Source organism: Pholcus phalangioides, unplaced genomic scaffold (assembly GCF_987345545.1).
Source record: "Pholcus phalangioides strain wild (caught in Gottingen) unplaced genomic scaffold, Ppha-v1.0 ptg000012l_1, whole genome shotgun sequence".
Taxonomy (NCBI): Eukaryota; Metazoa; Arthropoda; class Arachnida; order Araneae; family Pholcidae; genus Pholcus; species Pholcus phalangioides.
Genome location: NW_028301605.1, coordinates 18,314,077 through 18,336,819, shown reverse-complemented (window position 1 = coordinate 18,336,819; position 22,743 = coordinate 18,314,077). Strand labels below are relative to the sequence as shown.

At 43.5% G+C, this 22,743-nt stretch overlaps 1 protein-coding gene and 1 long non-coding RNA gene across 3 annotated transcripts in view; one reads left to right on the top strand and one right to left on the bottom strand.

The window, feature by feature from the left end:
- The window catches only part of LOC149079821 (nuclear receptor subfamily 2 group F member 1-B-like), a 46,570-nt gene extending 45,077 nt beyond the window's left edge, over positions 1 to 1,493 (bottom strand). Inside the window, exon 1 of the mRNA XM_089240317.1 lies at positions 212 to 1,493. Coding sequence (XP_089096443.1) covers positions 212 to 623 — 412 coding nt within the window. The 5' untranslated portion in view covers positions 624 to 1,493. The remainder of the gene's footprint in view (positions 1 to 211) is intronic.
- A 3,291-nt stretch (positions 1,494 to 4,784) lies between these two features.
- The window catches only part of LOC149079820 (uncharacterized), a 127,692-nt gene continuing 109,733 nt past the window's right edge, over positions 4,785 to 22,743 (top strand). For both annotated transcript variants that reach the window (XR_016193644.1, XR_016193645.1), the window contains exon 1: positions 4,785 to 4,925. This is a non-coding gene — a long non-coding RNA (uncharacterized LOC149079820). The remainder of the gene's footprint in view (positions 4,926 to 22,743) is intronic.

Here is a 22,743-nt window from a genome sequence, read left to right as displayed (position 1 = left end):
TTTTTTTTGAACCCATATGTGGATATTGCTAATATCAACTATAACAATTGCAATTGTGTTAATTGAATACTTTTTCATGCACTAATAATTGACTTACATAGTCTGCCTGCGGACCCACCGGTCCGGGCACCATAGGTTGAGAAACGCTGTTATAGATCATTGTGATATTAGCTTGAAGGAGGGCCAAAATAAAAACCATGAGTTAACTCACCTTCTCGCCTCATGCCCATTTTGAGGCATTTCTTGAGCCGGCAGTACTGGCACTGGTTGCGGTGGTGCTGGTCGATGGGACAGTTCCTGTTCCCCCTGCAGGTGTACGTAAGGTTCCTTCGGACGCTCCTCTTGAAGAACGATTTGCATCCCTCGCAGGTGAACTGGCCGTAGTGTTTGCCGCTCGACTTGTCGCCGCAAACCACGCACTCGATCTGTTGCTGGTTCTTGTCCGTGCTGGACGGCGTGCTGCTGGTCTCCGGCGCCTGGCCGCCGCTCTGCTGCTGCTGCACGGACGACGACGACGAGGCCGGACCGCTGCCGCCGCCACCACCACCCGTCAGATCTGGATCCGGGACACCTGGGCCGTCCGATCGCCACGGCGTTACGGCCAACGCCGCAGCGGCCGACATGCCCGGTCTGACGGACCTGTCAGCGGTCGGCTGTGGCGGCCAGGGTCCGGCCAGGAACGGGTGATAACCCAGCGGTAGCGTGCCTGGAACCGTGGGTGACGGCCCAGGGGTAGACGACCACTCCGGGATCAACAGCTTCCCGGATTTATCGGTGTCCTGCCTGAGTCACAGGCCGGACAACACCAAAAAAAAAAAAAAGAATTAAAAATAACAAAAATCTGCAAAAAGGTCCTCGAGTTGGTTTCGATTGTCCCTTCAGCCAATCACAGCTGGTGTATCTTGATCGGGAAAACAACAACAATCGGAAAATTCCGGGTAGAGTTTGGGGGGAATGGATCAACTCAAGTCCAATTTCCGGCGAAAGAATTCGTCCTAGATCGTAGAGAGCTTAAGTCACAGTCAATCATCTTTCTCAAGGTGTCTTTTACTTTCAAAACGACGTCTTCGGAGGAGACATCTCGGGAAACAAGAAAGGAGACATCTTCCGTCACCCAAAGTTCATCACCTTTTGTTGCGACAAGAGCGGAAAGGTTTCGCTACTGGCCCCGCAGCGCGCGCGGGCAGCTTCTTTTTTTTGCTCTCTCTCTCTCTCCCCGAGACACAGAGGGCGTGTACCGACCGGAGCGCGCGTGGTGGCCCCAAACTCGACCCGACCGAAACTAGCTAGCTTGCTTGGCAAACTAAAAAGACGGCAACAAAAGCCACCTTCTTCTTCCACACACACACAACACGCGAGCGCGCGGCACCCCAACTACACACACACACCACAAACCGCGGCACCACCACCACCACCAACAGCAGAAAACTCGAACGAAAGGCACCCCCCGTTCACAGTGGTGTTATCAGTGAGTTGCGGTTCAACTGAACTATGACATCGGGAGCGCACGCGCTCCTACAAAACGTGAGACGTGGAGGGGTTGCCACGACGCCCTGTGATAGGTCGGTTCGGCTTTTACCCGGCGCCGTATCTTTTCCGTTCCTCATCCCTCCTCCTCCTCCCCCCCGGGTCCCTAAAAAGTCCCTTTTTCTCCGAAAGTGGGTCCGGATTTTTATCATTATTATTAGAATACTGACCGTATTGATGTTGGCGATTTTGTTAGGGAAAAATTCTAAAGGAGGTAGTCTCTCGAAGGGAAAAAAAACGAGCGGCTTAAAGAAGGGTCCCTAAAAAAGTCCTTTTTTTTTTCCAACAGTAGTTCGACTTTATATTAGAATTAGAATGCTGACTGTGTTCATGTTAATGCTTTTCTTAGAAAAAATTAAGAGGTCCCAAGGAGGGAACGAGTGGCTTGAGAAGGGTCCGTGAAAAGTCCTTTGCCAATAGTTTTGCAACTGTTTTTTTTTAGAATACTGACCATATTCATGTGTTGGCGATTTTTTTAGAAATAATTCTAAAGGGGGTGTTGCCAAGGAAAAAAACGGGAGACTTAAGTAGGGTCCCTAAAAAGTCCCTTTGTTTTCCAATAGTAGTCAATTTTTTTTATTATTATTAGAATACTGACCACAATCATGTTGGCGATTTTTTGGAAAAAAATTCTAAAACGGATCGCAAGGAAGAAACGAGTGGTTTAAGAATTCCTTAAGGACTGGGGCGCAAGAGCATGACGGGCCCCCGGGCAGAGTGATTTTTCTGAGGTCCACTCAGGTCAAGGGAAGGTATTAATAGCATTATGGGGTGATGCTTTTTAGGCCCTACCTGGCAAATTCCCGAAAAATTTAATTACTCATTTTTTTTGAGGGCCCCTGTTCTCTTGAGGCCCCCAGGCCGTGCGTAAAGGCTGGCTCCAGGACCTTTTCCTCATAAGTTCGAGCCCTCTGCAAATAATGAATTTTCGGGGCCCCTCTTATACGTAGTCATCTTCTAGGCAGAGGCGTAGTAAAGGAAAGGAGGTATGTGGACCTCCTTCATGCCTAAATAATAGTAAAAAATGCCTAAATCTAGTAAATTTACAGCGGTGAAAAAAAAATGGCAGAAGTCCAGAAGTCGGAACTGCCCTACAGGTTGAAGCACTGTCAGCATGCCCCCCCCCCCCCACATACTAGAACCGGGTCCCTAGGCTGAAATCTTTGGCGGGTCTCCTCTATAGTGAATTTATGGTGTGTAAAAAACCAATATAATTAGACCTGTTCCGAATCCCCGGGTTGTAGGACCATACATGACCGTGCTCTGTCCCGTAGGGGAATGTAAGCCCTTTACTAGGCGGAAAAATTTAGGGGCGGCAGTTTTAGGTGGGAACATCCATTACAAAACTATCAAATTTTAAAGTTGTGGGGACGGAAGAATAATGTTTGCCCAGGGCGGCTGAATCATGTTTACTCCGGGTGGGAAAAATCCCAGTTACGGCCCAGCCCTTTACCATTTAGGGTTGGGCCACGATGGAGAAGGGCTCCCGCGCTGGTGTCCTGCCAGCTCTACCCTTGTGGGGCCATGCCTGTCAGTTCTCCCCCCTAACTAAATCGGGGCCCTCGAATATTAAAAATGTGTTTAATATTTTATCACACAATTTCAAAATTTTTCATGAATTTTCTCAATAGCTTTATTTTATTATTATGCAATTCGAATCAAGACTTGAGACCCCCAGCTCGAAATACGTCAGCGTGAGCCCCGTGACAAAACTTTTTGTTGTGTCTCCAGACGGTTTGTGGGTCTCACATTTTTTTGCTAAGTAATATAGTGCAAGGGATTATGGAGGAGAAAAAAAAAATTGACCTACTGGGCACCAGCCAGAGGGGCATCTCAAAAACATCATGGGCCCCAAATTAAAGTGATGTTCTTGGCATGACCTCCCCGTCGGAGCTGACGGGGCTCTGGCCTGGGGCCCGGAAGAACTCGTGTGTTCTTTCTCTTTTCTTTTTTTACACTATAGGGAGACTTCGAAGATGCCAGCCTATGGGACCCAGCCACGGTATGGGGAGGCATGGTGGGCCCCACCTAGCTGAAAATACTTTCCTAGTACTTACATCCCATACTGACCTTCAAAATCATAGTACTGAATCTCATCATCACGGTTCCTGGGGGGGCGGCGGCGGCATGGGACCGTGTTTCATCCTATAAATTCAATATGGGGGCCACCAAAGATCTCAGTTTGGGGCAGTCTTAAGAGCATCATGGGCCCCGGGCCAAGTGGTTTTGCTGAGGCCCTACCTGGCGAATTCTAGAAAATTTCAAGCAGATCTCACTTTTGTGAGGCCCTCTTCTCTTGAGGCCCCCCAGGCCGTGCCCGCGTGGGCCCATTGCGTTAAGACGGCACTGGCCTGGGGCCCCCCTGAGGCAGGATGTGGAGGGCAATGGGGATAAGGGGATCCGCCTATGTCTTGCCACTTGTGAACCCCGAGTAATGCCTGAATAAACAAATGCATTAAGACTATCTGAGATAAATCCCTCTCTTCGTAGAGACCTTAAATATACCTTAAGGACTGGGTCTCAAGAGCAAGACGGGCCCCGGCAGAGTGATTTTTCTGAGGTCCACTCAGGGTCGTCTTAAGAGCATTACGGGGCTCCGGGCCAAATGATTTTTTTGAGGCCCTACCCGGCAAATTCTCGAAAAATTTAACTGCTCATTTTTCTGAGGGCCCTAGGCCGTGCGTAAAGGCTGGCTCCAGGGCCTCCAAGTTCGAGCCCTTTGCAAATAATGAATTTTCGGGGCTCCTCTTATAATTAGTCATCTTTCAGGCAGAGGCGTAGATTCACTCCCGAAAACCCTATTAAAAACAAATAAAAGGGGGGGGGGATGAACTTTCATCGCCAAACCAAGCGATACGTCGCCAAGAAATAAGGACGAGTGCAGGGAGAAAAACAAAAATACAAAAAATGTTCGACAGGAGTGAAAGAGGAGAGAGGAGAGGTCATTAAAGTTGAAGTAGAAGGAAAGAGAAGAGCGGGAGCCCCCTATTAGCGCCCGAGGGCGCAGAAGGCGGAGGCGGTCGCGCCCCCACGAACCGCCTTTTCGAACTCGTGATTGGTCACGAGCATCTCCCCCCCCCGCACCTCTCCGTAAAAGAGGGGGGGGAAGGAGAAAGAGGGAGCGAGAGAGAGAGAGGGAAAAAATTTGGCGTGTATCCCTGCGCGCGCGCGCAATACGATATAATCAAACGCGCGGAGAATGTAGTTCGTGGAAGGAGCAAAGAGCTCTACTTTCTTCCACGGTGACGGCGGATTAGCACGCGTGTGTGATCCGGTCGAGCGGACCACGTGCTACTCACTACACACTTTACTTACGAGTCGCTTTAATAACAAGTGCTGACACTCTTTCTTCTTCTTCTTTTTCTTCTCTTTCACTGACAGGAGGAGGAGGGCTGGGGGTGAGTGATTTTCTTCTTGTTTTTTTACCTTCTTTTCCTAATTTTCGTCTTAACCCCTTTCTCTTATTAGCTGCCAGATTTTCATACTTCCCTTCTCGAACTAGGGCTGACAGTCCGTCAGATTGATCTATTCCTGGTATTAAATTTTCTACCAGCGGTGGTTTCTAGAGCAGGGGGTACTTATCGTAACCAGGGGCCCACGTGCCTCTACATCCCCGCAGCAGGTCACTAAGGCCATATATGCTCAACCTATGGTCCCCGCTCTGAATGTGGCCCCCGGAGTCATCTGATGTGTGTGTATGTGCCCACGACCTCAAACCCAATTTTACAAAAATGAATTGAGCTGCGCATATTTACAGAAAGCGGGGTCAAATAACTCTCTGCTCATTTTCAGATCACTTAAGTGGCCCTTTGTTATGGCCCATATCCTGTAGATGGCACCTATGTTGAGATCTTCCGCTGCCCCCCCCCCCCCATAGTAAGTTTATAGTGTAAAGAAAACAAAAATAAGATTTGTCACGGGGGGGGGGGTTGTGTGGGCTGGAGCCTTAGGGCTATAGGGCTCAGCCCTATCCTTTTGGAAGGCCACGCCTGTGGGTGCTGTTCTATATCACTTTAATGGCCCTCCACACGTTTTCAAACCAATGAAGTGGCCCGCACGTTTTTTGAGCACCCCCCCCCCCACCCCCAGGCCAGAGGGGTTCTCAAACTTTTTCCACCCGCGGCGTCCCTTTCTCCTATTCAATGCTTACCTTCGCCGGCTCCCCAGAGCTGGTTAACGAAGAATATTTTAGAAAAACCTTTGTCAGGTTCACAACTCCGCGGCGCCTCTGACAAAGGTTGGAGGCGCACCAGGGCACCGCGGTGCACAGTTTGAGAACCCCTGTCTCAGGCTATTTGTTTCCGACTGGTATTCCGTGGAATCCTGCGTTTCCCTCAAGAACCTCTCAGATGTTCCACGGTATCAAAAGCTGTGAAATATTTCACTGACGTTATTTAATGCAAATATTTTTTTTTTGGAATAATATTCATGTTTCCTTGGGTTCCATAGAACGGTCTTATAATCGCCAAGGGTTCCGTCGAAAAACCCCATACATCATACTGGTGACCCCGTAGTATATATCGATAATATTTCAAGTTCCAAGTCTTTTGTCATCAAAGAGGATTTCGTGGTACAGTCTTGCAATCATCTAGGTTTCCGTGTAACAGTCTTGCAATCATTCAGGTTTCCATGCAGCAGTCTTGCAATCATCCAGGTTTCCGTGTAACAGTCTTGCAATCATTCAGGTTTCCATGCAGCAGTCTTGCAATCATCCAGGCTTCCGCGTAACAGTCTTGCAATTACCCAAGTTTCCGTATAAGTCTTGCAATTACCCAAGTTTCCGTATAAGTCTTGCAATTACCCAAGTTTCCGTATAAGTCTTGCAATTACCCAAGTTTACGTTTAAGTCTTGCAATTACCCAAGTTTCCGTATAACAATCTTTCAATCATTCAGGTTCATTGAAAAGTCTGCGAATCCGATGAAAAGTCTAAAACAGTCTTTCAGGTTTCCATGTAACAATAGTTTAATCATACTCTATTGCAATCATCCAGATTTCCATGTACAGCCTTGCGATCACTAGGTTTCCGTGTAACAATCTTGCAATCATCCAGGTTGCTTGAAAAGTCTGTGAATCCCATGAAAAGTCTTGAACAGTCTTACAATCATCCATGTTTCCATGTAACAGCAGGGGCGAAACTAGAGGGGGGTGGGGGGGGCAACTGCCCCGAGCGGAAAAATTTAGGGGCGGCAATTTTAGGTGGGAGCAAAGAACACCGTGTTATAAAATTATCGAATTTTAAAGTTATGGGGCTGCAAAATAATGTTTGCCCCGGGTTGGTCTGGAGGTGACAAAAATCCTAGTTACGGTCCTGTGTAACAGTCCTGTAATCATCCAGGGTTCCCAGTCTTGTAACTATCAAGGGTTCCACTTGAATTAACACGTTGGAAACGTCTGTCTGTCTGTGTGGCGGGGGCCCCCTGCTCAGACTTTTTCACGCCCCCCCCCCCCCATAGGGAATTTATAGCGCGAAACCAAAAGAAACTGAAAATTAAAATATTGACACCAGGATCTTTGAACTGGAACCCTGTTAGTCTCATCTCGGGGTCATGCCCTTGGGGGTACTTTAGAGAAATTCCAAAGGGGGGGGGGGTCCGTGAGCTTGATTAACTTATAGGGTTAGGGTCGTCGGACTCCATATGTAAGTCTGATTTCATTAAATTTAAATTTGGTCAATAAAATTCATACAAAAACATTTGTGGGCGAGATTTGCAGAGCTGTTAGAGAACCAAGGTGAGGCACCCTTCTGTAATCGTTTCCGAGACCTCCATCTGCTGCTGTATACCGGGGACCCAAGGGAGGTCCGAGGGAGGTTTTCCATCTGCTTACTGCCCCCAGACAATAATTGAGGGAGATGCGAATCGAATTTATCATACATATTATGGTCACATCCGCCCACAAATAAAAGTTTTTGGTTGAAGGGAGGAAGAGAGTGAAGAAAACAGGGCCCCATCATACTGACTGACCACAATGGGACCGCACACTTTCCATTTTTCAATTGTCCAGTGGGTGACTTTGTCACCCCAATGAGCACAAACACCTTGGACACAGTCACCAGTCCTGTGGAAATCCGGTGCGGAGGGGGGGGCCCCCCTTGACTTTTGTGTTGACCACAAGAACAGCACCCACGTGAATAACCCCCTTCGACGGGGTGCTGGGTCTTATTGTTGTGTTTGTGGGGGAGTTGAGTGCCGCTTTGGGACCGTCTATTGATCTGGTCATCTGTTAAAGGTCATTTTCTATTTCCTATCCCAACCCCCCTTGATCCAGCCAATGTCCGAATTATTAGTGAAGTATCCAGCTGAAAATTTTCCTGTTTTTGCCCCGTGAAGATTCATCCGGGCTTGTTCAAAAATTGATTACCTGATGCTTTGTTTGTGGAACCATTTGTTGTAAAAACAAGAGCATTGTTTAAATCATGCCCCCCAGAAGAATGGGAGGTGACCCGAGGGATCGCTGAGACAATTTCCAATTTTTTTAACACTATAAATTTACTATCAGGGGCCCGTGATGATCCCCGCCTAGGGGGCCCTGCCGCAGAATATGGGGAAATATTTTAAATCCTCTTTTCTAAGTGTACTTTTTTTGCGTTTATTAAATTTTCCTCTCATTTTTTTTTTCGGTCCGTAAATGATTTCTTCTATTTACTTATTTTTGCCGGTCCGCAAATTACCGCAGTAATCCATTGTTTCTCCTACTTATTTATTTGTTGCTGGTCTGCAAATTACTTTTCCAATACATTTGTGTGGTTCATTGGTTAGCACATCAGGCTGGAGATCGGGGTTTTATCAGCTGTCATGGGTTCGAATCCCAACAAGAAAAAGTTTTTTAAGCCGCTGTGGTGGTCGAGTGGTTATAGTGCCGGACTCGTGATGCGAGGATCCGGGTTCGAACCCCACAGTGGTGGTCGGCTGAAGTTGGTTTTCTGTGGTTCCCAACTTCAAGGCGCAAATGCGAGCCGATCTCCCCGTTAAAGTCTCTCCACAGAGAGCAACAGTCCTACAACGATAAATCGTTCAATCATAACACTTCACTCATAGTTAGAAAAACTGGGGGCAGATGACAGCACTACACATAACAAGCATTACACAGAAACAAACTTTACGTCAGGTTGCACTACACGTACACGCACATTCCCGCATGTACCGATTCGTTGGGGGTTCATTGGGGGGTTTCGCGGGGGGGGGGGGGTGCATGTGTGGTGTAGCAGTAGTAGGTAGGGCCTCCAAAAAATGGCTCGGGGATCCATGATGTTCTTAAGTCAGCCACCTCGTTGGGCAATTTGCCTGTTGTGGCGTTGTGTTGTATTTGTATTTGTATTTTTCTTGAGTGTTTTCGGTCCGCAAATTATTTCTCCTATTTACTTATTATTTTCCGGTCCGTCAAATTACTTTAACTATTGATTTTTTTTCCATTTATTCATTCATATCTTTTCGGTCCGCAAATTAATCATTATTTTCATTTTCTCTCATATTTACGTAGTTTTCCCTGCCCGCAAACTACTTGTGGTATTACATTTTTCTCTCATTTATATGTTTTTTCATTCCGCTAATTATTTCTCCTATTCGTTCATATATTGCCGGGCTGCAAATTACTTCTACTACTCATTTATATCTTGCAGGTCCGCAAATTACTCTTCTACTATTCATTTTTCCTCGTAATTATTTATATTTCTTTATTCCGTAAATTTCTTTTTCTCCTGTTTACTTATTATCCCGGTCCGCAAACTACTTCTAATATATTAAATCGTTCTCCCATTTGTTTGTTCACTTTTATTGCTCCGCCAATTACTCATCCTATTTATTTATTTTCCCGGTCCGCAAAATGCAACTACTGCAAATGCATGCTTTGTAGGTGTGATATTAAAGGTTGATGCTGAACTACTGTTCATTGATATTTTGCAGATCCGCACATATTACTCTCTTTTACTACTGTCCATTTTCTCTCATTTGTTTGTTTATATTTTTTTAGTCCATAAATTATTTCTATTTCCCGTATATGCTATTTTTCCGGGCCGCAAATCATTTCCACTGATATTTTATTTCTCTCATATTTATTTAGTGTTTTCCCGGTCCGTAAACTACTTCTGATATTATAAATTTTTCTCTGATATATTTTTTAAGGCTCTTAATTAGTTCTATTTATCTATTTTTGTTGTCGGTCCGCAAATTACTTCTACTATTCATTTTTGCTCCATTTATTTATTTATATTTTTTTTTTAGTCCGTTCTTTTACTATTTATATTTTTTCTTTATTCACTATATTCTTTCCTGGTCCTCAAACTACTTGTGCTATCAAATTTATATTCCATTTATTTATTTGTTGCTGGTCCGCAAATGACTTCCACATTTTTTTTTCTTCCATTTATTTATGTCTTGCGGCACTGCAAATTACATTTCTGCTACTCATTCCTTCTCCCATTCATCTATTGGCTGCTGGTCCGCAAATAACTTTGACACTATTCATTTTTTTTTCTGTTCATTAGTATATTGCCTGTCTGCAATTTACTTCTACTAATCATTCTTTCTCCCACTTATTTGTTTGTTGCCGGACAGCAAACTACTTATACTGCTCATATTCCTTCCCTATTTATTAATATTTTGCCGGTCCGCAAATTGTTTCGATTAATTACTTTTTCTTCTATATACTTTTTCTTGTCAGTCCACAAATTATTTCTTCTATTTACTTCTTTTTGTCGGTCCGCAAACTACTACTAATCATTCTTTCTCCTATTTTACCAGTCCGCAAATTATTTCCTCGATTTTCCGACAGTGTCAGAAAATGTTCAACTACTTTCACCAGTCCGCAATTGTGAAACCGGTGAAACAACCAAAAATCACAGTCAGTGGAGGGGTGGGGGCGCCAGGAAGTGAGGACCCCCTAGACATGGCATAAAATTTCTTCGACTTCTAGGTATTTAATATGGGAAAATGTGTCTTACTATAGGCGTAGATACACATGAAAGGCTGGGGAGGGGGGGGGCATGATAATGATGATATCAGATCATGTGTATGAATATACATTATATCAATCGGCTCCGCCATTGACGCTGGGGGCCCAATGCGCCCATGCCCCTCCCCCCATATCTCTGCCTATGTGGCTAAACAAACTCCTATTCAGACAGGAACCCATGTAGAGGCTAATTTCTCAATTACTACTCACTCACCCAAGCCCCCCCCCCCTCCTGGGCAGACACGGGGGAAGGGGCTCCTGGTACTCTCAGAGTTGCGCTATAGTTACTGGGGAGAGATAGGTGTATGGTGTTTCTCTGGATTTATTTTTCATTTTTATTTTTTGTTCTGAACTGGGCAGCAACTGGGGGATTGGGGAGCCAGGCGAGTCTAGTGCTCCGGGTGTCAGATTAGAGGGGAGTGCCGAATTTACCCTTCAACTGCTCCTTCTACATCTCACGGGACGACAGAAAGCGTGATTGCCCCTTCTGATAAAGTACCTAGTTGCAGCCCTGGTTCTGAGGACCCCCTTTCGTTTTACCCCCCTTTTGAGGGGGGGGCCCTCGAAACATGTTTTGAAAACCATTGCTTGAGGTCAGCGTTTTTGATCTACCCCCCCCCCCCCATAAGCAGAAAGGGGCCCATTTTTCAGTAAATGTGTGAAATAAAAAAATAATTTGAAAGAAAGTTTTGTCTCTGGGACTTATTTTAGAGCCCCTACCAGCCTCATCTCTGTGGAGGCCATGAAGAAAGATGTTCTTGGGAGAGGGCCCAAAAAATTGTTTCTGAGGGGCAACAAAAGATGATAGAGCCGGCACTGGGACCGACACTAATAATGCAGGAAAAACCCTAAAAATAAATTATGGGGTAAAGAGTTTAAGGGCTGTCAAATATTAAAAACCGATGAAGGTGGTGGGGCCCCCTCTCAAGCCCCCTCCCCCTATGCCATTTAAAAACATATTCAAAAGAACCGAATCCGGGTAATATTCAGGTATTTTATTACCTGATTCACAAAAAAAAGAAAAAAAAAGAGAGAAAAAAAATCTTGAATAACTATTAAGTAAGATCCTGTTCTTGGGCCCCCTACCTCCCCGTGCACCCCTCCCCCCCCTCGCTTTTAGAACGTTCAACGCTTTATAACGTCTTCAAGATCCGTTCGTCATTCGGATCACGTAGACGGACACCGGCTTGCATTTGTAATGAAGTCGTGCGCATGGGCTTCCTTAGACTAGGGGCCCCCCAACTTCATCCCCTCCGACGCTTTTATATTACGTATCATACATATCCTCCCTCAACTCTTCTTTGTTTCAATTTGATGTCTGTAGGGGGGAAGGTGGTGGCCACAGGTATTCGAGACGTTCGCCAAGATTTATGACGTTTCTGTATCGCACACACGCGTACGTTTTTTAAAAGGCTTGTTGTTGTTTTTGTTTTTTTATTTCTTTGGGGGCCCCCATTTTCTTCTTCACTACTTATTAACTGTTGGATGTTATTATTATTATGCGTTCGAAAGTTATTTTGCCCCCCCCCTCCCTCCATGCGCCATGTCAAAGATAATGGGGAGGCATGTTGGATATTATTGAAAAAGAGTTTCTGATGGAGAAAGTCAGGAGGTCAGTTTTGTTCCATTAGAGGAGGAATTGAGTGTTGGGCCCCCCCCCCCCCATCTGTACCCGAAGAATTTCATTTTCCGTTTATAGATTTTTCTTCTCAACCCATGGGCCCGAAACTAGACGTGGGGCCCGGTGAAAAAAATAACCGTGGGGGGGGGGAAGGAGTCAATCGGGGAATCAAATGCGTCTGCCATTCTCTAGTTGTGGCCAAATGGGACCACCTCTTCCCTGAAAACGTGGCGCTCGCCCATGGCCCTCAAATACTCTCCGGGCCCGTAAGCTGAGATTTTTGGCGGGCGCTCGAGTCACGATTTTTCACGGGATCCTCTGCAGTGAATTTATAATGAGTGAAAAATATATATATATATTCCTGTGCCCTGGGACACCTTGCCCTTGACAAGTGATGAAGGGAGCCACAGAGAGGAAGAAATGAAGTTTTTAAGTGAAATATGTAAGGGAAAAAAATGTTACTACATCCAAAAAAAAGTACAGCTGTGTTCATAGTGCCAAGCCACCTTAACCCATGGATTACATGTAGACATAACAAGGGGCCTCATGTCCATGAAGGGCCAACATGATGAGATTTAGTTTTGTTACTATGAGTTTTCGAGTGTAAGTATGTAAATATGTGAGCTGTTACCTCCAACTAAATATGGGGGCGCCTCAGAACATCACCTTACCTTGGACAGCGTGGATGGTGGAACGGCCATTCATGAAATTTCCCCCACCTTCAAGAAAAAAGGTACTGAAATCTTGCCCAGGGTAGGCGTGGAACCACGGTGATGCGTCGGGAGGGATGATTTCATGGGCCCCCCTCCAGGGTGGAGCTGGTAGGGCTCCAGCCCTGGGGGCCGGAACGATTATTATCTTTTTTTTGTTTTTTCACGCTATAAATTCTCTTTTGAGGAGTCCGTGAAAAAACTGGTTTGAGGGCCCACCAAAGGTGTCAGCCTAGGGGCCCTGCTCCAAGATGTGGGGGTCATGGGCGACTTACTTTCCTCTTTAAGGATCTGTACATAGCCTAGGGTGCCAGAGATCGTTCTTATTAATTAAATTTTTGCTTATTATAAATTGAGTTTTGAGCAAATTTTCGCTGGCCACAGGGGGAACCCCCGATGGACAAAGGCTCATAATTATATTCGAATGATCCTAGTTGATTTCCTTTGGTGGATCCGGGAATATTTTCTACCTTGTGGCCTCTTGAAACCTACCATTTCTTTTTAATCGTAATAATATCATTGCTGTAGAGATGCCTAGCTCTAGATAAATAATCATGGCTGTCACCTACCTCATGAAAATCAGAGGCACCCCCTCCTTTCCATTTCTTTGCACCCTGGTAGTCTGTACAAAAAAACTGCAGATAAGGGTCACCTCACCACGTTGCCCGACACGTCACCCATTTTTTTTACCAACCACCCCCTGTTCGTTTCAGAAAGTTTCCGGCAGTCACTCAGTCTGACAGCGAGGGGCTGGATCAGGAAACCGGAAAAAAAAGGGGGGGGCGGCCACCCTTCTTCTGTCCATGGAATGGATTCGATTCGCACATCGTGAAGAATCCGTCTCTCTCTGAACGAGAGGACGGAATTTTGGGGATCCTTTTCTAGTTCCAGTAATAGCTACCCATTGCCATCCCTCTAAGTAAAGTTCAATGGTTAGGAGATGTGTACGATTGTGACTTGAAGGAGGCCCTGGGCGAAGCATTCATAAAGCCCCCCCCCCCCCGTAATAAAACTGAAGTAGAAAAGTTTTGTTTGTTCTGAAGTTATTTCTTCAATTCTCCGAATTAATTTTAATTTTGAAATTATTTCTTCAATCCTGAATTGAATTTTTATTAATTCCGAAATTAATTCTTCAATTCAGAAATTATTTCTTTGGTTAATTCTGAATTAGTTTTAATTCTGAAATTAATACTGCAGTTCTGAGTTTTTATCAATTCTGAATTTATTTCTGCAATTCTGAATTTATTTCTGCAATTCTGAATTTATTTCTGCAATTCTGAATTTATTTCTGCAATTCTGAATTTATTTCTACAATTCTGAAATTATGTCTTCAATTCTGAATTTTTATCAGTTCTTGAAATTAATTCTTCAATTCTGAATTTTTATCAATTCTGAAATTGATTCTGCAATTCTGAATTAGTTTTAATTCTGAAATTATTTCTTCAATTCTGAAATTATTTTTTTGGTTAATTCTGAAATTATTTTTTTTGGTTAATTCTGAAATTATTTTTTTGTTTAATTCTGAAATCAATTCTTCAATTCTGAAATTATTTCTTTGTTTAATTCTGAAATTAATTCAATTCTGAAATTATTTCTTTGGTTAATTCTGAAATTAATTCTTCAATTCTGAAATTATTTCTTTGGATAATTCTGAAATTAATTCTTCAATTCTGAATTTTTATCAATTCTGAAATTAATTCTTGAAATCTGAATGTTTTCCAATTCTTGAAATTATTTCTTCAATTCTGAAATTATTTTTTGTTTAATGCTGAAATTAATTCTTCAATTCTGAAATTAATTCTTTGGTTAATTCTGAAATTAATTTTTTTAATTCCTAATTTTTTTCACTTCTGAAATTATTTGTTTGGCTAATTCTGAAATAGATTCTTTAATAAGAAAATTTATTTCTCTAATTCTGAAAATTATTTCTTTAATTCATCCTGTTTTCACTAATTCTGTAATTATTTTGAAATTTCATCTATTCTGACTTTTCCACAAAAATTGTACAATTTTCATTTCCTCTGAAATTAATTTTTATTTAAATCTTTCAATAATTCGGAATTTTCACCAATTCTCAAATTATTTCTTACATTGATGGTGAATTTTTGTTAGTTCTGCAACTATTTCTTTCATTGGTTCAGAGTTTTAACTAATTCTGCGAATTTCCATTAATTCTGAAGTTGTTCTGAGTTTTCATCTAGTCTGGAATGATTCTGAATTTTTATTAATTCTGAAATTATTTCGTTCATTAATTCTTTTGTTTAGTCGTGCGTATATATTTGTGTAGATACTTTTGAGTATTCTGGTAATTACGTCTGCCTTTCGAATCCTGACATTCATTGCCCCTCCCGCAAGTGTATAAAATCCAGGCTCAAGGGTGGTGCCAGGGAAAGCCGATTGTCCCCGAAAATAGTGTTATCCCTGGGGGCCCCCCGAACTTGCTCAGGTAGCCCTGCTTCTTCTTAATATAGGATTTTAACCAAAGATTTCCGTGGATTGACGAATGATATTTCAGGGGTATTATTCCCTAGAATTAATCTAGAAACGCACACTCCTGCCAGAGCTCAAGCCCGAATCATGCTACAGGCTACTAGGCCATAAATCTATGCACACCTACCCCTACTTCCTTAGCCTATTTTCTTGATGTCTGAGTAACTGTGACCTCTATGAACCTGATAGCTCGAAATTAGAAATCTATCGGTATAGCACCTATTGAAGGGTTCGCCTCTTTAACCTCCTAATTGCACCCCAAGGTGAAAAAAAAAAAGGTGGCGGGGCCCGTCACAGTTACGGGCCAAAGCCCCATGCGTACTTACACGTCAAATGATCATGATCATTACTATGCAGTGGATCGCGATGGATCTGAGGTCAAACCGCTTGCGCTACCCGTCTGGCCCTTTACTTTTTTTCGAGTCGGAATTTGCATCATTACTGTTATTACGTTACCTTTTAGCTCGCGGGGGCCAACGACCCGGACGTTATTGAGCCATCAGCCACCCACTGGTGATGATGATGATGATGGTGGCGGTTCGTCTTCTGCCCATTTTTTCGCCCCTTTTGCCCCCCCCCCCCCCGTCAGTTATGCACGTAACGGCGAATGATGGTGTATGAGAAAAGCATTTGAGAAGACATTTATGACTTGATCGTTTTCCTTGTAGTGTCAGAGCTACGGGGGCCCCAAAAATGTTGATGCTGACAAGACTCAGGCGATCAACTTGATTTTCAATATATGGGTCTCCCCCTTCCAAATGCTCTGCACTAGGGTGCCACTCCACCAGAAAATCAAAATATCCCCCTCTCCCGTCAGAAAAACCCTGAGATCAGCCCTGCCGCCTGCGATAACTCTTTCCCAGGTTAGGGGCCGTTCAAATATTACGTAAGCAAAATTTTAGACATTTTTGACCCCCCCCCCCCCCTCACGTCAGCAAATCTCTGACCATCGCCCCCGTCTTGTCAGCAAAATTTCGTCATCAGCACTGCCCCTCTGAATCCTAACTTACATCGGTGGGATCAGAGACACACACAGGTGGGGCAGGGGAATAGGGAGGGCTCGCCCCCCCCCCACGATAAAAAATTTATTTTTCTAATGCAAAAAAACTATTTTTTTTTTAATTTATCAATTTCTGTTAATTTCAATGTTATTTGAAGGCAATGAACTCAAAATTTATCTTTAATAAATTCATTGCGACCCATCCTCTAAGTCCTATAATGATAAATCGCATTAATTGTCCCGCGGACCAAATATGGCCCTGGGGGTTATCTGATGCGGCCTGCTCTCCTCAAACCTAATTTTGTAAAAATGAACGAAGCGGCACATTTACGGATCGCTTAAGTGTCCCGTGGTACGATTCCAGAGCATTTAAGCGGCCCGTGGCACATTTTCAGATCACTTAAATGACCCGGGACACAGTTCCAGAACACTTAAGCGATCCGTGACACATTTAGAGATCTCTCTTGAGTGATATGTGGAGTATTTTTAGAGCACTTAAGTGCCCCCCCCCCTCCCCAGTGCGGTTCTACATCACTCAAATTACCCACGGCACATTCTCAAATTATTTAAGTGATCCGCGGTATATAATTACCGATCACTTGAGTGATGCGTGGTACAGTTCCAGAGCACTTACGCGACCCGGACACATTTCCAGATCACTTGGATCCGCGAAACATTTAGAGATCACTTTAGTGATCTCTAAATGTATATTTTACTCTGATATCAATAGAGGGGAATGTTATTTCAAGTGCCCACAAACTATCGAAAGGTTTTCCTCGTTTTTGGCGCACCGAGTAAGATGCAATTAAAAATATTTCATATCTTCATAAAGGGTGGTTGATGACGTAAGCATTATCCAAACCCTCCCCCCCCCCCGCCTCCTCGTCATCAAAAGTCAGCAAATTGGAAACCCCCTCCCCCCATCGATGCTGACGTAATACTTGAATGGCCCCTTATGACCTAGGATAGAGATATACGTGGGAGACCACCCCCCCCCCCCGTTCAATAAAACCTTTTATTATTGACATACGTGAGAGGCGGAGGTGGTTCGCCCCCTCCCCCGTTCTAGGAATTTAAAACCTATTATGTGATTGGTCCTGTCCTGGATTGGTCTCCTAAATCAAAATCTTTCAGCAGATTTTCTACGTTCCCATTACAAACTATAATGATTGCGAGTGAAACAGGAATAAAATATATATCGGAACCCCCCCCCCCACGGCAGGAGGGCCCGTGACAGTCCGCAGTGGCATCTCGGCAAGTCCGAGGGTCCGAGTTAAATTGAAGCCCCTAATGTTGTTCCCTTTTATGAAAGTGGTTTGTATAGCATTTTTTTTTAATATATGTAAATTCATAAACCTAAGGGGGCCCCCCAAAAAATCCTTTACCCGGGCCCTAGGACTAAGACCGCTCTAAATGGACTTTTGGAACTACGCGGGGGAATGTTTAGAAAGTTTGTTAAATTTGACTGTGGGTTTTACGAGCACGGAATAGACATAACATAAGCCTATTATAGGCCTAACATAGGCCTAACTCTTCTCGGGGCAACGGACGAATAAAGTAATGTTACCTTAATAATCGCGGACGAGCTTTTTTTTTAAAAGGGCCCAGTCTCTCATCCGCAAGGCAACATGGCACGGCAAGAAAAGGTGATTTTTAATGCTTTTCTACGGCCTAATTCAGCCTGATGGTGGGGAAGAACATGATCAATGACGATACATCGGTTCGCGTGTACAGGTAAATTAGAAACAAACCCCGAAGAAAAAAAACAACAACGTGGGAAAAAAATTGAAGGGGGGGCCCCCATCGTGCCCCCCCCAGCCCCCCATCAATAATAACCGTACCCGAAAAAAAATAATCTAAACATAATTAACTTAAGCTCCCCGTATATGCAACTGGTTAAGTATTTTCTTGAATATGGCCTCCGTAACGGTGATTGGCAATGATGGCCTAGGGGTAAAGAGGGTCGGCCTACCTGAATTTTCCAGCTTCTCGCCTAACAACTTGTTTGCAAGATATTGGCGAGAATATTATTATTATTACGATGACAACTCTCTGATGGTGCTTAGACTGATTAGGTTCGGTATTGGGTGCTCTTTTTTAGGCCCTGTGGCCTAGTAAGGAGGGGTGGGGTCATGCCGAAAGGTCACGTTACGGTGCCCCCCATCATCGCCATAAACGTGGGAAAAAAATTTCCAGCGGAGGTATATAATAGCGCATATACATGCCTAACGTTGAGGGGGGGGGGGCCCTGAGATGTACCGATGCCTTCGCAAACACGCGGATATACAAGTAGTTCGAGGGTATTTCCGCGTAACAATACTATAATAATCGCAATTATTTTCATTTGTCGGCCCCTGAATTATTTACCCCGTTAAAAATTATTGAGCACTGGTATTTCCGGGACAAATATTTTGGAGTAATTATGATCAGAGCCGTCAAAGCGTTTTGGGGCCCCCGGCTAAGTGATTTTTCTGAGGCCCTGCCAGACATATGTACATGTTTAATATCGAAAATTTCCAATCAGATCTCGTATATGTGAGGTACTGGGCCGTGTCCGGGTGGACCCATGCATTAAGGCGGCACTGATTATGACCAGTCAGAACTGATTAACTGCCCCCAGAACTCTAGCCCCCTCCCACCAAAAATATTGACATCAAAACATCTCATTCATTCATTAACCATTGATTTCTCATCAATAACATTTGGTGGGGGGGGGGGTACTTGAGCCCCTCCCACCAGGCCTCTCATTTCGTTAATACTCCCTTGATTATTTTAAGAGAATGAGCCCAAGGACATGGCCCTTACATTCTACAGCGGGGCCTCTTGACTGAATCTTTGGCAGGCCTCAGGCCAGATGCCATATCTTTCACGGGCTTTCACTTTCTTTATAGTGAATTTATAGTGTAAAAAGACAGAAAAATTTAAGAATTTAGTGGGTCCGGTATTTCAGCCCTGTCATCCCTAAATTCCCCTTGTGTATGGAGGGCAGGCCCAAGGACTGACATTTTTTTTTATTTTCGTGGCATCCATGGCATTGATAAGAAACACATCTAGCACTATGGTCTCCTGTAAGTAGTGGGGTTGCTGATAAGTCCCTAGCCTGGGAACCCAGATCAACTCATTGGGAGGGCCTAGGGCAAGAGTCCCCAACTTTTAGAATAGTACGGGCTAATTCATCGGTTTGAATACGGGTCGCGGGACACTTGATTAAGTGATCTAAGATGCCGCGGCGGGTCACCTCTGTGATCTGTAAATAGACCGCTTGTGTGATGTGGCGCTTTGCAACGGGTAACTTGAAGGATCTGTTTATCTGTCACTCAAGTTCGTTTTTACAAAATTAAGTTTGAGGTTGTGAACCACATCAGATGATTCCGAGGGCCACGGGGGACACTGAGCATGTACGGTGGCCCCGATTTTTAGGCTGCGTGGAAGCTCTGTTTCAATAATAAAAACATTGAACTTTTTTACCATTGGTCATTAACAGTGGTTTTTTTAAGCATTCCCTCGGATGGGGGAGGGGGACTTCGCCAAACACCGATGGAATCGAGGAACCCCCCCCCCCAGAAAGACCACGGACCACCTTTCGAAAACCATTGCCCTTAAAAGCCCATTTTACGTGGGTTAATGGTAGCGCTGAGAAGTTTTTTAGGTGAAAAGCCCCCCCCCCCTCCTGTAATTTATCTACTCTTCCTCTCATCATAACATGATTCCATCCCCCCACCACCCCTATTAACGAGGGAGCGCCCCCCTCCCCTCCCCTCCCGGAATCTCTGAAACCGCAGCGTTCCACCGCAACCGCCGTCGTTTCTCTTATCAACTTCTAACAGCAACAGCATCGGGGGGTGGGGGGGGGAAGAGAGAGAGAATGGATGGAAAGGGGGTTTCCGTGGTTTTCCACATTGAGTGGGTGACTACAATTTACCCAGGGCCTCCCCCACTTTATCCCTGAATATATATATATATTTTTCAGCAGGTTCTACGTGGTTGTACTCTTACCACCAGATTCCCCCCTCCCCCCCTCGTTGCGGAGATTAGAATGTTTGACTGAAGAGGATTACACTGAAATGGTGAGTTAGGAGGGGAGGGGGTGGCTTCTTTAGCCACCCATTTATCCCCCTTCTCATTGTCACTTTTGGTGACAAATCCGACGCCGTGATCTCATCGGATTATCACCCACGGAAAAAATAGAGATATTCTCCAAATAAAGGAGGGAAAAAAAATGTCCGCCATTTTTTTTTTTTACAAACGCAATTATCACGTGATTTGTTTGAGCTAAAAACACGAGAATGATTTCATTTGAAAGCTTATGAGCTAAGCTTTTAATTGATATGTAACATGTGGTAACCATGAGCTGAATGAAAACTCAAAAAAAAGCTCTCTCGAATTCTTGTAACGGTATTACATCCTCAGAGACTGGACTCAGCGTAGTTAGACCAAGGTCGTGAGTGCCAAACTTTCCGGATTGAAGGTTATATTTCAACTAGGATTGGTTTTGCGGGACCGTATTAAGCTGGACGGCACCTTCAGACATTATAGAAACCGAAGTTAGAAACGGGAGATTTTTCCGTATGATGGCTGAATAACTTCTTGGACGGCAGAGATAAGAAAGACGGTAGGCATAGACTTCTTGGGAATGAATATAACTTCTTTGACTAACTTCAGGCACGATTACTTGATTGAAGGCCTTAACTACACGGGCACCAATATGTGCACTTTCTTCAGCTAAGTACAGTATCTAGCTGTAAACGTATCTATGAAAGCTGTATTCCTTCTCAGAGGGCCGCATATACAACCGAATTGCTTACTTGGGAGGTGTATACAAGCCGAGTAACTTCTCGGAGGGCATGCGGCTGTAGAAGTTGAATAACTTCTCTAATAAAAGTATACAGCTTAATAACTTTTCTTGTGAGCTTCATGATTCATATCTCGCCAGTGTAAAAGCTGAAAATATTCTTTAACGCCCGTGTAAAAAGCTGAATAACTTCTACATCATTGTTAATAGCTAATAACTTCTTCTACGCCGTTGTTAATAGCTGAATAACTTCTTCTACACCATATTAATAGCTGAATAACCTAAATAACTTCTTCTACGTCATTGTTAATAGCTGAATAACTTCTTCTACGCCGTGTTAATAAGCTGAATAACCTAAATAACTTCTACGTCATTGTTAATAGTTGAATAACCCGAATAACTTCTTCCACGTTATTCTTAATAGCTGAATAATCTGAATAACTTCTTCTACGTCAGCGTAAAGACTTCTCGACGTCAGTGTTAAAAACTAAATAAATTTTTCCTAGGACAGTATAACAGCTTAACAACTTTTTCAACAGCAGTCAATAAAAGCTCAATTACTTCTTCGACATTTAAGTAGAAGATAAATAACCTCTCAGATAATACAGTGATATAACAGTTTAATAACTTCTTCCACAGTTGTATGAAGAGCTGAATTACTTCTTGGCGTCAATACTGAAAGCATTTTCTTAGTGATTACTATAGTGCTACGCTACTCTGAGGGCAGTATCGAAATAACTTTTACGACGGCAGTATAGCAGCTGAATAAATTTTTCAATGTCAGTTTGAAAGTCAAATAATCTTGTCTCGGTTGTTATCAATCATTGTTAAAAGCTGAATAACCTCTCCAACGTAAGCCTAGAAGCTAAATAATTTCTTCTGGACGTCAGTGTGTTAGAAGTTGAATAACTTCTTTGAGGACAGTATAAAAGCTAATTTCTTTGAGAATAGTACAAAATCTAACTTCTTTGAGGACAGTATAAAAGCTAATTTCTTTGTGAACAGTACAAAATCTTTCTTTGAGGACAGTATAAAAGCTGAATAACTTCTTTGAGAGCAATATGAAAGCTGAATAACTTCTTTGAGAGCAATATGAAAGCTGAATAACTTCTTTGAGGACAGTATAAAAGCTAACTTCTTTGTGAACAGTACAAAATCTTTCTTTGAGGACAGTATAAAATCTGAATAACTTCTTTGAGAACAGTATAAAAGCCGAATAACTTCTTTGAAGATAAATATAAAAGCTGAATAATTTGTTTGAGAGCAATATAAAAGCTGAATGACTTCTTTTTAGGATGATATAAAAGCTGAATAACTTCTTTGGGGACAGTATAAAAGCTGAATAAGTTCTTCACCGCCAGTGTAAGACTTCTTCTCGACGTCAATGTTGGAAGCTGTATAAGTCCCAGATCACTCAAGCGGCCCCCAGCGCATTTACAAATCACTTAAATAACCTGCGGCGCTGTTCCGGATTATTGAATTAAGTGGCCCGTGACACATTTTCAAACAAATCAAGTGGAGATGAAAATTCTCCTCAATTCGAAGTTCTCCTCAAAGTTAAACACCCTTGGAGTATAATACTCCTGGATTCCGTCAAATAAAATAAAAAATGAGCTTAATAGCAAAATGAAGCTTGAGGACTCGATCATCAT